Source organism: Silurus aristotelis, assembly GCF_946808225.1.
Source record: "Silurus aristotelis genome assembly, chromosome: 6".
Lineage (NCBI taxonomy): Eukaryota > Metazoa > Chordata > Actinopteri > Siluriformes > Siluridae > Silurus > Silurus aristotelis.
This window is the reverse complement of record NC_139579.1, coordinates 21,659,021-21,674,878: the sequence shown is the minus strand read 5'-3', so window position 1 is coordinate 21,674,878 and position 15,858 is coordinate 21,659,021. Positions and strand designations below refer to the sequence as shown.

At 40.7% G+C, this 15,858-nt stretch overlaps 1 protein-coding gene across 8 annotated transcripts in view; it reads right to left on the bottom strand.

Moving 5' to 3' along the window:
* The window catches only part of syne1b (spectrin repeat containing, nuclear envelope 1b), a 76,602-nt gene that overhangs the window by 17,480 nt on the left and 43,264 nt on the right, over nt 1-15,858 (bottom strand). For all 8 annotated transcript variants that reach the window (XM_083543861.1, XM_083543863.1, XM_083543864.1 and 5 more), the window contains 37 exons: nt 15,445-15,782; nt 14,933-15,077; nt 14,629-14,847; nt 14,183-14,451; nt 13,936-14,101; nt 13,667-13,822; nt 13,411-13,563; nt 13,138-13,320; nt 12,822-12,959; nt 12,522-12,707; nt 12,078-12,200; nt 11,342-11,524; nt 10,722-10,865; nt 10,464-10,640; nt 10,230-10,367; nt 10,010-10,129; nt 9,767-9,928; nt 9,390-9,584; nt 9,064-9,225; nt 8,072-8,263; nt 4,733-4,864; nt 4,411-4,511; nt 4,026-4,173; nt 3,784-3,909; nt 3,532-3,690; nt 3,161-3,370; nt 2,958-3,059; nt 2,743-2,862; nt 2,437-2,637; nt 2,141-2,314; nt 1,888-2,019; nt 1,480-1,676; nt 1,256-1,388; nt 910-1,092; nt 615-764; nt 243-419; nt 3-158 (listed from right to left, as the gene is read on the bottom strand). In XM_083543861.1, the coding sequence (XP_083399987.1) occupies nt 3-158; nt 243-419; nt 615-764; nt 910-1,092; nt 1,256-1,388; nt 1,480-1,676; nt 1,888-2,019; nt 2,141-2,314; nt 2,437-2,637; nt 2,743-2,862; nt 2,958-3,059; nt 3,161-3,370; nt 3,532-3,690; nt 3,784-3,909; nt 4,026-4,173; nt 4,411-4,511; nt 4,733-4,864; nt 8,072-8,263; nt 9,064-9,225; nt 9,390-9,584; nt 9,767-9,928; nt 10,010-10,129; nt 10,230-10,367; nt 10,464-10,640; nt 10,722-10,865; nt 11,342-11,524; nt 12,078-12,200; nt 12,522-12,707; nt 12,822-12,959; nt 13,138-13,320; nt 13,411-13,563; nt 13,667-13,822; nt 13,936-14,101; nt 14,183-14,451; nt 14,629-14,847; nt 14,933-15,077; nt 15,445-15,782 (6,150 nt within the window). The remainder of the gene's footprint in view (nt 1-2; nt 159-242; nt 420-614; nt 765-909; nt 1,093-1,255; nt 1,389-1,479; nt 1,677-1,887; nt 2,020-2,140; nt 2,315-2,436; nt 2,638-2,742; nt 2,863-2,957; nt 3,060-3,160; nt 3,371-3,531; nt 3,691-3,783; nt 3,910-4,025; nt 4,174-4,410; nt 4,512-4,732; nt 4,865-8,071; nt 8,264-9,063; nt 9,226-9,389; nt 9,585-9,766; nt 9,929-10,009; nt 10,130-10,229; nt 10,368-10,463; nt 10,641-10,721; nt 10,866-11,341; nt 11,525-12,077; nt 12,201-12,521; nt 12,708-12,821; nt 12,960-13,137; nt 13,321-13,410; nt 13,564-13,666; nt 13,823-13,935; nt 14,102-14,182; nt 14,452-14,628; nt 14,848-14,932; nt 15,078-15,444; nt 15,783-15,858) is intronic.

Here is a 15,858-nt window from a genome sequence, read left to right as displayed (position 1 = left end):
ACCTGGCAGTCTTTAAGCGCATTTTGCACCGAGGGAAGATCCTCAATTTTGTGTTTCCTCTTCAGTCGCTCATCCTGAGCACATAGCCAGGCTTTAAGGCCCTCCACATTGCTTTCATAGTCTAGCCAGGATTGCAGCAAGCCCTCCAAGTGCTCAACCTGAATAAACACATCTTACACATAAATTGACTAAAAACCTATTTACTAATTTACAGCACATTAAAAAACAAGCAGAAGACGTACCCTCTCCGTTATCCGAGCCTGTAGGATTTGCCAGCAGCGGTTCATGGCTCCCAAACTCTCTGCAAAGTCGGTCTTATCACTACGCTTGCTCTCCACATCCTGCCCACTGATATGCAGAACTGACTGGTTCACAAAGTCCACAGTCAACTGCTTACAGTTCACATCTACACGAAAACCCTACAGATCGGAGGAAAATGGTTAGTTAAATCATTTATTAATTAAAGTGTGTGAGCAATAGGAATTTGTTTTGGTGCAGGTATCAACATCTAAATACTATTACAGGACTAAGAGTTTAAATTTAAAAATTCTTAAAATAAAGATGACAGCACAGAATCTAGTAAAAAGTATCTAGTATTTTTGTTTTGAACTTACTTTATAGCGTTGCAAGTACTCCTGGATAACTTTTGACCCCACAGCTCCTTTAAGGTTTTCTTCATCCTCCTCCATCACACTCTCCATCAGTGAGATCCAGTTTACAAGTTCAGTAATGGCATTGCATGAAGCTAACTTGTCCATTTGAGACTGGGACAGGAAGCAAAGATTTTTTGTCAGGCATTATTGCAAGTGAGCAACAGGAACATTATTGCATAAGAACAATTAAGACTTCCTATTTGGCAGGAACGATCACTTCACTTAACAAGTGATATATGGTGGTGCAGGACATTACCTGATGCAGTTTCTCTTGCACAACAGGGATACGAGTAAGCAGCTCAGACCACTGAGCTTCCACACGAGCTAACTCTGCCCTGAGAATGCCTGTGTCTGCCTTTTTCAACCTCAGCAGCTGGTTCCCTTCATTAAATACTGAAGCTTTTAAACTGGAGTGAGCCTCAACTTCCTTACTGAATTCCTAAAGGTAAAATAAAATTTTACATGTTACACAAACTATAGTTACCAACAAAGTTACGTACTTTAGGGTTGCAGATTTACATTCCATTTAAGGATACATATTTAGACAGGTTCGATTTTAAAGTCTGTGAATGCATATTGGTTTTAACTAATATGTTACTAACCAAGAAAGCTGACAGGTGGTCTTTAACTGTCTCCAGCTCTTCAGGCACAATTACCGACTGATTGTTCCAGAATTCAAGACGTTCCAAAGCATCCTGTAGCCATTCATTTAGCTCAGAGGATTCAGTTTGATATCTGAGAAAAAAAATCATCATGTATTATTTGGACTTTAAAACTTGACCTAAATAAAAAAATCTTCAGAATAAATGGTTGTGTCATTCTAGACCTGATCCAGTGTTTGAGAATCGACTCCAGTCGCTGCAGTTCCTTATTGACATTGGTGGTGTTGCTTAGCCAGTGCTCCCCCAGCAGGGTAAGCTGGTTCTCCAGAGTGTGGCAGGCCACGGATTGTAGTAGAGACTTGCCCTCCTCTAATACTTTATGAAGCTTGTGTTGATGCTCTGCCAAAATGGACTTCAGGCCCTATGTAGATAAGAAATAATGATTACCCTAAATGATACCATATTAATTAATTTATTCAATTGTTTATCTGCATTTGCCTGATCAAGATCACTATGGATTCAGCACCTAGGGCTGGAATGCACCATAGAGGATCACAAGTCCCTCACAAAATCCTGCATTAGAACAGAAAATAGTTATATGAGATGTAGAAAAAAAATCTAAGCTTATGTACCTGATATAGATCTATTCTTTCAGTTAACCTCTCCTCTGTCTCCTCCAACAGGGGAACAGCAGGCATGCGGCCCTCTACTGCCTCCAGATGCCGATTCAGACATTGATAATCCAGGAGCATACGACTCCATGTCTGTAAGCACATATACAGATTTTAAACAGGGAAGCAGAACAAAACAATAAGATATTATAAAGACAATAAAGAGAAATTATCAATTTATCAATTTACCATATTCACATTTATATTAACTCACCTCAAGGATGAACTCAAGTTTGACTCCTTTCTTGTGAGCCTGTTTAAGTACCTCCTGAGCTTGTGCCATTGTGTCCTCTAGAGCTTGACTCTCTTGTGGCATGACAAAGGCACTAATTTTCTTGTAGAAAGTCTCGGTTAAGACCATATGCCATTCCAACCCTTGGAAGAACTCCTAAAAAAGCAAAATATTAAACACATATTTTAAGGATTTACTGCCACCCAGTAAGATCTTTACTATCATAGTCTCTACATGCGTCAGAGCATTTCAACATCTCAACAAAAAACATAGCTTGCCTTGTGTTTGTCTAACAAAGTCTGGACTTCATCCACTGAGCCAGCAATTATCTTCTGGTCAGCAGCCATCTTGTCCTGAGCAGTATCCACCAAATCCACCAGGTCTTGTAATGCTCGTTCATACTGGCTCTTTAGAGCCATGCTCTGGTTCAACCCACTCCGGCGAGAGCCCACCATCATAACCAGCTCTTCATAAGTGTCCTATAATTTATAACATAGACAGGAAATGTAGCTCTATAAAGATTCCACTTCCAGAAAATATAAATTTTTTTGTAATTTTATACAATTCCATGTATGGGCCAATACCTGGAGTTTCATCAGTTCATTGTTAGAAATCTGGTCTGGCTGTAGAACCGCTCCTCTGTTTTTTAAATCTGTAATTTTATGCTCCAACTCTCTAAGAGACTCTTCCACTTCAGTAATCGTCTGTTAAGGAAAAGATCACATATAGAACTTAAAAAGTAATAACGATGTAATGACAGTCATTTATTAACAGAAATGAACTGTAAAGATTTTTCTACCTCTAGTTGTTTATCTGGTGGGCAGTCAAGGATCCCTGCTAGCTTCTGTAGAACATGAAATTTGCTCTCACTTATGTCACAGAAGACACGCTCCAGCTCAGTCTGTAAAAAAACAAACAGATAATATCATGTAATGAAGCTCATTGTGTGATGGATGGAATATTTTAGGTTCCACACCAGCTCTAACTAAGATAGCTTTTAACCTGGAATGCTGCGAGATCCTGCATCCTATTTCTCATGTTCTCACAGCGACGATCTACTGCTAAGTCTAATGTTTCCAGTCGCTGAGACAGGCAGTTCAGAGTGTCATCCATCAGGGTATGCTTTTCTCTAGGCAACCCTGCTACACTCTCTAGCAGTCCTCGGATGTGGCCTACTTCACCTGTGACCTCGGCCATGTCTTTTCCTAAAGCCTGAAACACAGACAATTTACATATAGTTTGTAAAATCTAACTGCAAATATTTGATATTGTTCAAGATGTTCTTCTAACCATAAATAAATAACTATATTCTAAATAATTTATCATGTTTAAAATGACTAAATCATTGGCACAGCCAATGGAAATTCACTTACATCATGATTTGAAAGCTGTGTCTCTGCATTTTCCATCAGAAGCATTGACCTCGAGAACATTGTGTTCTCTACATCATCTAGCCAGGCAGAGGTGGCTGTAACTGCTGAATATAACTGTTGTTCTATCTGCATGTATTTCTCTTCCATTAAACCTGCAACCTGCATAGACAAAATCAAAATACTTTACAATAGTTAAATTTCTAAATGTCCAAAGGCAAAAATATTTATTGCCATTTGGTGAATTAGTATTACCGGCGCATTCTCCACAGTCTGGCTGAATTCACTGTATAATGCCATGGCTGTAGACTTGTCCTTAACCTGGGCCTCTCTTTTATAGAGAGGAGAAGAGGTGTTTACACGAGCAGCCCTGGAATAAAACTGGAAAAAAAAATAATAAATTACCACAAGCTTTGCTGTGCTGCACTACAGTGAATTAAAAATAGACTAATGACAGTTACAGATATTTATTTATTATTATAGAAGGATCACAGTACTGGCTGCTTGGTATCCTGCTCCAAAGTGCTCTGCAGAAGCTGTAGCTTGGTGGTCAAGTCTTTTCTCAGACTTTCCCATCTCTGTCTCCTCTGTCCCAATGCAGTTTGACTCTCATGCTCCAGTTCTGGACTGAGTACCTCACAAACACTGTAAATTTCACATAGATAAACAAATTAACTTTTCTTTCTTTTTTTTTTTTACAGTAAATCATACTAAATCAATAATCATACTAATCATATTTAGTAAATGCGCCATCTGAAAATGTGCTCTGAAATGTTTTACAGTTTTAAAACTGCAAATTTGCATGTCAATATGGTCAATATGGCCACAGACTGGTATTGTCAGATTGGTATTGCAGTCAAAGTCAATTTTCTGAGAACTGACCTAGCACTGCTGGGTGAAGCCTGCCGGTTGAGGATCTCCTCACCATGGCTAGCTACAGATTTTAGCAGCTTTTTCTGCTCTGCCAGTTGCTCCTCAAGTTCCTAGTTCCACAGGAAATAATATATATATTAAAATATTTATCTACTTTTTAATGTGTTCTAGGTAATGCTGCTAGCAAGGTGGATTGTGAGACCATTCAAGTGAGAAATAAATTTTTTACCCTGAATAAAACAATAAAATGAAACCTAATCATGCAATGTGATTTCTAATGAGAACATTATATTATAACAAACATTACATTATAACAAAAAATGCAGAGTACCCTCTGTCGCCGCAGGCTGTCCTGTTGGTGTTGGTTCCTTGTGGAGTGGGCATGTGCCAGCCAGTCCTGCACATTAGGACTCTGGGAGAGACTAGACTCTGATTCACTATCAGATTGCTCCTGTAGTGATCCCTGTAAAACAAAAATCATATAGCATTTAAATCAATTTTACTATAATTATTTGCTAAAGAACAAATCAAAATCTCTAAGAGTATAAAACACTAATAGCAAAAGACAAAAATTTGAAATCTGCCAAAAGATTTACAGACAATTAAAGGATATCTTACTTTCTTGCCCCTAAAGATTTTACAAGAGCATTTCAATTACTATATAACTATAAAACAAGAGCAAATAATGCAGAAAAATGCCTCTAGGTTACGTATGTAACCCTAGTTCCCAGAGGGAATGAGACACTGCGTCAAAACGCTTTGGGAATGTGCCTGAGTATTCACGCTCTAAAACAATGTGTGTAATCAGTCAAAAATTGGACGCTGGGCGTCACCGGCGGGGTGACGTCATGACCAGAAAGTATAAAACGCATATCGAGTAAAGGCAAAGGCAGCTTCTGTAAGGGAGAAGGAAGCACTGCAGGGAGGTGTGGCATAGAGACGCAGCGTCTTGTTCCCTCAGGGAACTAGGGTTACATACGTAACCTAGAGACGTTCCCTTTCAGAAACTCGAGCTGCATCGAAATGCTTTGTTAACAAGTGTCCAATCACGCCAGACTGACCAGTCCCTGCCTAGTGTGTGTCTATAGAACACGGCTAGAGGGGGACTGAGGGGCCAGGAGTGGCACTGTGGTCTAGGTTATAAAACCGCAGGAAGGTCAGCGGGGTGGACCAACCTGCAGCATTACCTACAGTATGTCTTGGAGGGGAACTACAGTGGACCAAGATTTTGAGGCAGCTACACTCCGGGTGGAGTGAGCCCTGACCCCGAAGGGAGCGGGGAGACCAGAGGACTCATAAGAAGATGTGATAGCATCAACAATTCCACCTGCTCAAAATCTGCTTATCAGCAAGGAGGCCTCTCTTGGGAGGGCCGTAGCAGATGAGCAGCTGATCTATCTTTCTTCAAGGACCCGGTCTGTGGACGTAGGTGTCCAGTGCGTGACAGAGCCAATTCAGTTCTCCTGGTCTGGGGCCTGGAACGGAGGAGGATAGAATGCCTGTAATCTTACAGGTCGTGGGACGACCGAGGTCATCTTGGGGATGTAACCCATACGGGTTGGGTTAGGGTTACGCTTTCTTAATTGAAAGGTGCCTCCAAGATGCCTCGGCTAGAGGCTCGAAGGGGGGCTCAGACAGAGCCCCCAAAACAACGGCCAGGTCCCACCCAGGCACACTAGGTCATACCAGGGGCCTCAGCCTCCGGGTGCCACCGAGAAAACGCATTACCATCGGATCTCTGCCAAGAGATTGCCCGGCCACGGGGGCGTGATAAGCCAAAATAATGGACGCGTAGACTTTTAGGGTGGACGGAGCCAACCCCCTGGTGAACAGTCTCTGGAGGAAATGGAAGCAGTGCGATGGGGGAAAGGCATACTGACACAGCCTCGGCCATGCCTGAGCCATGGCGTCCAGCCCCAGCAAGGGCTGGAGGAGTAAGGGAGAACCAGAGGGGACAGTGCAACATCTCTCTCAACGGCTCTTTTGAATTTCTCCTAAACCGCCATTCCCGAGTCTCAACCCCTCGACATGGTGTCTACCGCCTTGTTCAACCTGCCCGGGATGTGAACAAAGAGAGGAGTTTCCCATGGGCCCAAAGGAGGATCTGGTGTGCCAGCCTGCACAGGGGCGCAAACACAAACCTCCTTGATGGTTGATGTAGGAGACCACCGCATTATTGTCTGTATGGACCAACAAGTGGTGACCTCTGAGGTGTGAGAGGAAATGCGTCAGTGCTAGAAGCACAGCCAGCATCTCTATGCAGTTACTGTGCCAGTGTAGATGGGACCCTTTCCACAGACCTCGACAGAGCGACCACTCATGATCGCTCCCCACCCCGTGAGGGACGCATCTGTCGTTAGCATTAAGCAACTACCTGGGACTCCCAGTGCAGGGCCTAGAGATATGAAACAGGGATCTCTCCAAACATCTAAGGCACGCAGGCATCGCCGTGTGACCTTGATGGTGTGGAGGGGGTTGCCCCTCTATGAAAACCCACAGGTCCTGAGCCACCACTGAAGGGGTCTCATGTACAGCAGGCCGAAAGGAATCACACTGGACGCAGCTGCTATAAGCCCTAGCAGTTTTTGGAACTGCTTAACAGTGAGAGGCTGCCTTTCTCTGAACTTCCTGACAGCCATAAGGGTGGCCACAATGCGGGCAGGAGCAAGCTGTGCACGCAGTAGTCGAATCCCATATGACACCAAGATAGGTGGTTCTCTGTAATGGAGAAAGCACACTCTTTCCGGCGTTCAGCCGAAACCCCAACGCCTTCATGTGGGCAAGAACGACATCTCGATGCCGGACTGTCAACTGCTCTAAATGAGCTAGGATCAACCAATCGTCGATGTAGTCCACACATTTTGTAAAGGTATGGGGTAAAAGGGCAAGGCCAAACAGAAGAACCCGGTATTGGTAAGTAGGGCCAAAAAAGGCTTAACCCATGACCTGGACACCTTTGCAATTCGCAAAAAGGCGTGCTTCCAAAGCCTGCGAGCGAGCACTGGACCGAGCAGGTGAGGTTGGAGATGGGGACATGCCCGTCTTGAAACCCTCTGCAAGGTCCAGCTGCAAACCCCAGGAGCTAGCACGGCGCTCTGCCTCGGCGAGAGCGGGGCCAGACCCGTGAGGAGCTAGCGCACCCTCCTCGAAGAGTGCCCAGCGGGAGAGGAGCGAGCGCAAAGACATGCGTGCACACTGAATTTATAGTGGGGGCAAGGAGGAGCACACAGCTGGAAAGTGTGCTTCACTTTTTTGATTGCTTCCATATTTTTTTTTTTTTTTTTTTTTTTTAGCCAAAAAATCTGACATACAACACAAACACACAGAGCGCTTCATGAACAAACAGAAGCTACCACTGCCTTCACTCTATACTTTCTGGTCGTGACGTCACCCCGCCGGTGTCCAGTTTTTGACTGATTACACACATTATTTCAGAGCGTGAACACTCATTCCCAAAACGTTTCAACGCAGCCTGAGTTTCTAAATAGAAACTACATATATTACAATCCTAATGTCACATTTAACTGCATAAGAAAGGAGTAATTTAAGCCAATCACTCCACAGTAAACATGGACAACATGTATTTCATTCTTCCAGTTGCTAATTACTGTAAGTGCCTCTATTTTAGGAGCAGTAAGATCAGATTACATTCAAAGTATTCAAAGTTTACCTGAATATTTATTTGTTTGTCTTGTAGCATCCGCTGGAGCTCCACGAGGCTGCCCTTCAAAGTCCGCAAATTCCTGGCTAACTGCTCAGCTTCATCCCTGGTCTCAGGCCGACTTTCCAGCAGCAGAGATTCACTGTGCAAGGAGAGCTCAGAGAGAACAAGCACTTTCTCTTCAATCTCCAACAGCATGTTCTGAAACAGCAACAAGAGAGATGCCAATTCAAACATGATTCTGCCATCTAATCTGCAGAGAACTGTGGCTAGTGATGCTTGGAATTTTTAATTTTCTAATGTTAACCTAGGTCTTTATTCTCTTGAGGACAGCACATTATTTGTAATCTCTTACATCCCATTCTCTAAAAACAGTTTGCTTTTACTATCAATTTTTTATTTTGTGCTATGAACAGACAGCTAGGAATCAGCAGTGTTGCCCAACTGAGTAAAATCCTATTTGTTTGTAACCTTCAGCCACTCCCTATAATGTAGGTACACTTTCTCCCACCCCTTCAATCCAATGAAGGGTATCTTGCTGCACAAAGCTGGGGTTGGGCAACTTTACAGGCAGCACCAATCAAAGCACAGGAATCCACTAATCACCTGAAAGCTGCTTGAGCCACCAGTGACAATTATACTGAGGCATATGCATAATCTGCTTTACCATTGTGCTACAGCTGTTAAGGTATTCTAATATTAGCGTTTACTTACTAGTACCTTAAACCACAATTATAACTGTGTGGAACCATTAGAGTAAAGATAGATAGATAAATAAATAAATAGATAAATAAATAGATAGATAGATAGATAGATAGATAGATAGATAGATAGATAGATAGATAGATAGATAGATAGATAGATAGATAGATAGATAGATAGATAGATAGATAGATAGATAGATAGATAGATAGATAGATAGATAGATAGATAGATAGATAGATAGATAGATAGATAGATCCAGCCATAATAAATGTGTGGCAAGTAGTTAATGTTCTAACCTGGCAGTCTGAGAGCTGCTCATTCGTGTCTAAACCCTGAGGGGTGGAGCTGAACATGCTGCGTGCACTTAGCAACCATTGGTCAAGCTCATCCACTTGGTTGAGATAGAGTTGTAACGCCTTCTCTTGCTGCTGTTTCTCAAGACGATCACTTAAATGCTCCTGATGAACAAACAACCCGTCCAGGCTTTTTAGACATTCAACGCCAAGAATATTATTAAATGTTGCACAATATACTGGATGGTACATTGTGTTACATTGTAGAAAGCAGATAGTGACAGCAATAAAATGATAAAAGGATCCATTGATTTATAGTACTTGTATACCTCTAGAAGCTGCTGTTTTCCAGAGGCTTTCATTTGGATGGTGGCCATACGATCAGATATCACAGTAAGAGTGGATTGCATGGCTAGCTGTTCAGCTGTGTTAGAGTCTACCGTCTCCGAGATCAGATCATCTGCAAAGTCTGATTGCAACTCATCTATGTCATCCTGAAGCCTGGTAATGTCTCCTATGAGATTCTAAAAGTCACATAAAAAATGACCAATGATTAAATGAACACTTCACAAGCACTAGAGAAACTCTATGACCTCTGATTAATGTTTAAAATAGGCTTATAACCAGAAAATAAGCAATTTTCCCCTAAAATATATTAAACCCATCATTATTTGGATTTGTCCTCATCCGTGCAGCACTCCGTTACCTGGTGCAGGATAATTTGTCTGCCTGGGCTGAGATCGTGCAAAGGAGGCTCATTTAGGCAGCCCTCAATAGACTCCATCTTCATGGAAATGGACTGTAAAGAGCTTTGGTATCGCTGTTGTCTCTCCAGAGCCTCATAAAGTGTCTTCTGCTTTTCGCTGATCTATAATATTGATGAAAATAAATTAAAATGTCCAAAGCCTCAGCCTAATCTATCTACCGCTTAATCTCATGCATCACATACCACATTCTTCAGTGTCTCCCATGAACGCTGAAGGTCATCTAGCTTAGCCACAGACTCAAGTGTCGGATCATACAACTCCTGTATAGGAGCTCTAACAAGAGTAGCTCGGCCCATGGACATCTACATGCAAACCATGAACAGTAAACAAATTAATAAACACTTAATATATATGCAATGCTAGATACTAATTAGCAATCAAAACATGCTATAATCAGAGTACCATGCTAGTTGAAGCCTCATCATTAGCGATAGGAGGGTGGGGACGACAGAGCGGAGTGGAAATCTCACTGTTTGTGCCTTCTTCACCAGACTCCTCAGTGACTGGGGACAAGTAGCTGTGACTGTGACCAGGTGTTACCTAACATCACAAAGTGCAAGAATGGTTAGAAAGAAAAAGGTAAGTGTAGGTTTCCTCCAGTACAAGTAAAGAAAAAATTTAACGGTTTATCATTACCATAGATGATTGTGTCTTTCCAGTCCTGTCTAGTTCCTGTGCTTCCTCAGTCAGGTCTTCTGTATCTCTCACAGTCAGCAGCATGGTGGCATGCTTGGCTTTCACTGTTAACATCTTACACTTAGAGTTTAACGATGCGATCTGCTCCTGGTATCCTTTGATTTTCTGAGCCAGCTCCTGTTTAACAAAAAGGGAAAAGCTCCAGTTGTAGAGTACAAATTATGTCGTGCTCTTCTGCCTTGTGTTCTATATGCTAACCTCATGGTGGCGTATCTGGCTCTGCAGCTCCTGGATATTACTGGTGGGAACAGGTCGGTCTTGAATGGTCCGGTGAGAATCCTCAATCAGTCCCTGCAAATGCTGTACTTCTTGCTCATACTGCTCATACTGAACTACTGCCTCCTGACAAAGACATTTAAAAAATACAATTAATAATGATGTCACTATGCCAAGATCTTAGCCTGTATATTTCTCTTTGGTATAAGTAACTCTTTCCAACAATTCTTTCAGTATGACCTTTGCATTTATTACAGCTTATTAACTATAAAAGTTGACAGTCAGACCAACCGCAATATGAAGCTTTTCTAAATCAATAAACCATTTTCATATTAAGTGAAAGGCCAATTAATCAATTTGAAACCTCAAGGAAAAGTTTAACAGTAATAAAATGACTTGCTTTATTGTTCTACAGCTGAAAATGTCCTCCTGAGATAATCACAATATGCTTACTAAGCTACCACTGTGAGTAATATAAATAATATCACTATGCAATATTTTTGTGCATTAGAATATTATATATCTATATTTAATGCAACTAAATCTACATCTAAGTCTAAGCTTCAGGAAATACTTTTAGATCAAGCAGAACTGTCCCATACCTGAAGAATGTTGCATTGTTGGATAGCAGTGTGCTGCAGCTGGCTGGCTTCCTGCTGCAAGTTAAGAGCTGTACGACAGATAGACAGGCTGTTCACCACCTCCTCTGGCATGCGTAGTGCACTTTGACAGGTCTGCACGGTTTCCACCTGCTGCTTAAAGTTCTCCATGTCTGACAAGAGGTGCTACAAAAGAACACCAAACATTAGGATACACGAGTTCATCCCCTACATTTAAACTATTTGCATATTAGGTAGATTTTTTGCCTGCTTTAAACATTATTTCTGTTTAAAGTGATGTGATGTGAAATCTAAATACGATTATGCAATTTTTTAACCGACGATTTTGTTTTGCACTGAAAGACTCTCACACAAAAAGAAAAATCTTAAAATATGTTTCAAACTGTTACCAGTTCTTAATTAATGTCATTCAGACTTGCCACTATTAAATGTAAGGAATAAAGCCCAGATTGTGAAACCAAAATCACATAATTCTTTAGAATAATTTTATAATAATACACCCATAGAACTTAAAATTTAAAGGTGAAATTATAGCAGAAGGATAATAGTTTATTAAACAATAACAGTATAATTTTAAACTTACATGTATAAATTTGGAACGGAAAATTGTGCACATTTTTGCTGAACAATATTTTTAAGATATGTATGGACTATTTTAAAGTACGATCATCTGCAGTGCTAAATTAATTTAAGTTAAATTTAAGGAAGGAAATATTACCTGTCTCTGAGTCAGCTGTTCTTTGAGACTCAGGCGTGCTAGCTCAGGAGACGTGAGGGTTGCCTGGACCTGCTCCAGAGCCATATGCAAGGCTTTTACCTCACTCTCAAACTTTTCCATGTCCTGATGAACAAAATTTTGTACATGATGAACTCATGCAAATGCTACATTAAAACAAAGCTGAAATTAAAACAATATTTAATAAGTTGGGGAAAAAAATCTTTGATCTCAATAACTATTGATATATTTGATCAAAATCTTTCAATAAAATGTTGAATAAATGTAAACTTATTTGACCAATTTATTGTAACAAAATGCAACCCTTCCCAAGAACATGTATTTTATCCATAATCATTTCAACACACACTTACCAAGAGTACCAGTAATACCAGTGCTGCCTATTAATATAACTGCCAAACAGAAATTTAAATCAGGACAGTCTACCGTAGCAGCATCCTGTAAACTCTGCAATCGTGATTTGATGGCCTGCTCCAGTTCCTCTGTGTGGCGACTCAGCTCTGCCACCTGCTGGCCCATGGCTTCCACCTGCAGACACTCAGACAACAATTCCACCTTCTCCTGCATAGCTTCCAGATCACCATGGAGCTCCCTAGATTCATGCAACACAGACTGCAGGACCAGGGAAAATGCATTACTTTACTATAATTAAATATTAATAATCATCTATTAAAAAAAGCAGGTTTTTCTGTGTAAAATTTGCACTATTTGTGTGATGTAGTGTACCTGGTACATTCTGATCTGCTCCTGCAAGTTAGAGGAGGAGTTCCACATGATGTTGGACTTAACTAAGCTTTGTGCTCGTTCTGTCCACTTCACTATAAACTCAAGCATCTCATTGTACTCATCTAGATGTGCGTCAGCCTAATGAACAGATACATATAAGTTATGAATAATTTATCATGACTTAATTATTACCTATGAAGAATTAAACAGAAATGGCAAGCTAGTTTATCTATATATCATTTTTCTGCAAAATGTATTTTATTTTATGCATTTTACACAAGACCATTACAATTGTTATGATTATAATGATCACTACCTTCTTTAGCCAAATTGTTCTGTACTCTGCTAAACGGACAGTGTGATGGTGGATCTCTCCTAACTTAGTAATACTATCGCTTAGTTGTTTGGACAAAATTGGATGACGTCGACCAAGGTCCTGCACAGCAGCAATCAGTTCAGCCAGTGTTCTACCACAGCTCTCCAGTTCAACACAGAAACCCTGCATGAAGCATTAAGAAATAAATAGGGTAGAATTTGACAGTGTTTAGCAAGAGATGGAATAAAAACAGGCAAGTTCATTTGAACCTACTTGAGCTTCTTCTTTAGCTTGATCAATATCAGTGGCCTTTTCTTTAAGCGTTGTAGAAATGCTTTTCATTTTCTCAGAAACATCACTGATCCTTGAATTGAATTCCTCTTTAATAGCTCTAGTCTTCTGAATGTCTCTTTCCTTGGCTTGGATCTTAAAAAATAATGTGACAATTTAAGAAATAAGACCACAGAAGGACAATTTGATAAAGAAAAAAAGAGCTGTGCAAACTATATTAAAGATGCTATTTTTGTACCTGATCTTCAATTGAGCCTAGGGCCAAAGCAACCTCTGCCAACTGCATAGAGATCTCTGAAGGTAGGATAGTGTACAGGTCCAGATATTTGCTCTGCTGATGCTCTGCAATTTTATCCACGTTCTGACGATGTGCTATCAGTTCTCCATGCATTGCCTAAGAAAAGAGAAAAGATACCAATCCACATCGTGTCAGTTAAATAGCTACACAACTATACACATAGATGTGTATGCAAATGTGCAATGTGAAATCTGTTCCAGAAGTGTCACCTCTAGCTCCTGTGTGAGAATATCCATATCAGTTGTAGGATTGAGCAAGAGCTCTCTAGAATCTTGAATCCAGCTTTTTACCAAGCTCAGTCCTCTCTCCACTTCCTCTCTATCTTTCAGTTCCTGCTGCACACGTGCTCTACCTGTTTTGGACTTTTGTAAGAGACTGGCAAAGAGGAAAACACATTTACAAATTAGCAGCTAATACACCTCAACTAAATATTTGAAACATTTGGTAAACAACTACCTTTCAAACTGATCTTGCACCACTTTAATCTCCTTCAGACTAGGCAGCTGGTCAAGATCAGTGGTTGGCACTGAGACTTCCACATCATGTAACAAGCTGAGGGCATACTGCCGCAGGAGTGTGAGAGAGGACAGTTCCCGCTCCAGGTCCTGAGTGACCAGCTCATGCTGATCTTGAATGGACTGAAGTGTGGCTTTAGAGGCTTTTTCAACCGAACATTCAGGAACTCGATCCTGTAGTTCTTCTGCTACAGCCTTCAATTTACCAATCTAGCAAAGGTAAGGAAATAGTCCATTTTACTTTAACGTAATTAGTAAGTAATAACAACATATCCAGTATCTATCATTGTTGTGTAAAAATATATATAATTATTATTATTATTATTATTATTATTATGTATTATTAACTACATTTACAGTGACTATTTTGTGCATATAAATGTTCACCTTCTCCCTGAAAGTTCTCCATTCATGAGCTGTGTCCTCTAGCACCCTCTCTTGACCTCGAGCCATGCTTCGCAGCCTAGTATAGCGCTGCCATACTGTGGTCATAGAGCGACTTATAGTGGCCTTGCTGGTATCACTGCCAATCAGCTCCAACTGAGATGCTTGCTCCTCCAGGCCTGTCAGCTTCTCTTGGAATCCATTCACCATGGACACCAATGACTGTAAAAAAACAGAAAATGTAGACTTGTTAATTAGAATATTATTTTAGATTACTGAATAATTTAGTTTAACAGGTTCTTTCTACCTTATGACTTTTGAGTTTCTCTTCTGCCTCCTGAATAGTTGCTGCCTTGGCTGTAGAGAACTCAGTCAGTTTCTTTTCTGCCTCATTCATCAGATCAATAACTGTCTGCCGGGCCTCTTGATAGGTCTTCCATTGTTCTACACAGCTGACAATAGCATAGAAAATAACCAATACTTTGTTTACATACACATCATGTATTACATATCTTACAGGAAATAATGTACGATAGTCACATTTTTACCCTTTACTATGCTATATTTATATTTATTATATTAATGCTAGTTGTCTTGATCAATTATCCTTTAAAATTTGCTTTTATAATGCAGCTTAGCAGAATGCATTTAAATTTACATTTCAGTATTATAAACACCTGAGAATGAATTAAAACACACTGGTATTAGCTGACCCGATAACTATATTTGTTTTCCCAAATGAAGATAAAAATAATGAAGACCAGTAATGCTCACTCAGCAAGCTGGCAAAAAGCATACACTAGACGTAATATATTGTACCTGTTCAAAACATCCTGATGACACTGAAGCTGGTCTCTAACCTCTACTCCTCTTTGCTGAGCAGACTCCACACTTTGTCGCAGCTGTTCTTTTGCTGTGTGGTTCACCAGACTCTCCAGTTGAGGTGGGAGTGCCTCAAGTTCCTGCAGCACACTGAGGAAGTCTTGCTCAGTTGCCATGATATCCTCCTGCTGCCGAAGACATTCTTCATAGTTCTCTACATCCACTCCCAGACTGGCCTGCTGCAGAAACCCTACAGCATCTTCAAGCCACTCACATGCTGCTTGCATCCGTGAATGGTACTTCTGACACAAAGCCAGGGCTTGTTCTAGAGTAAGCTGAAAACACAAATTTGGAGAAACAAATATATAAACACTCTAAATTTCAGGGTAGAGCAATAAACAGATATAAGTA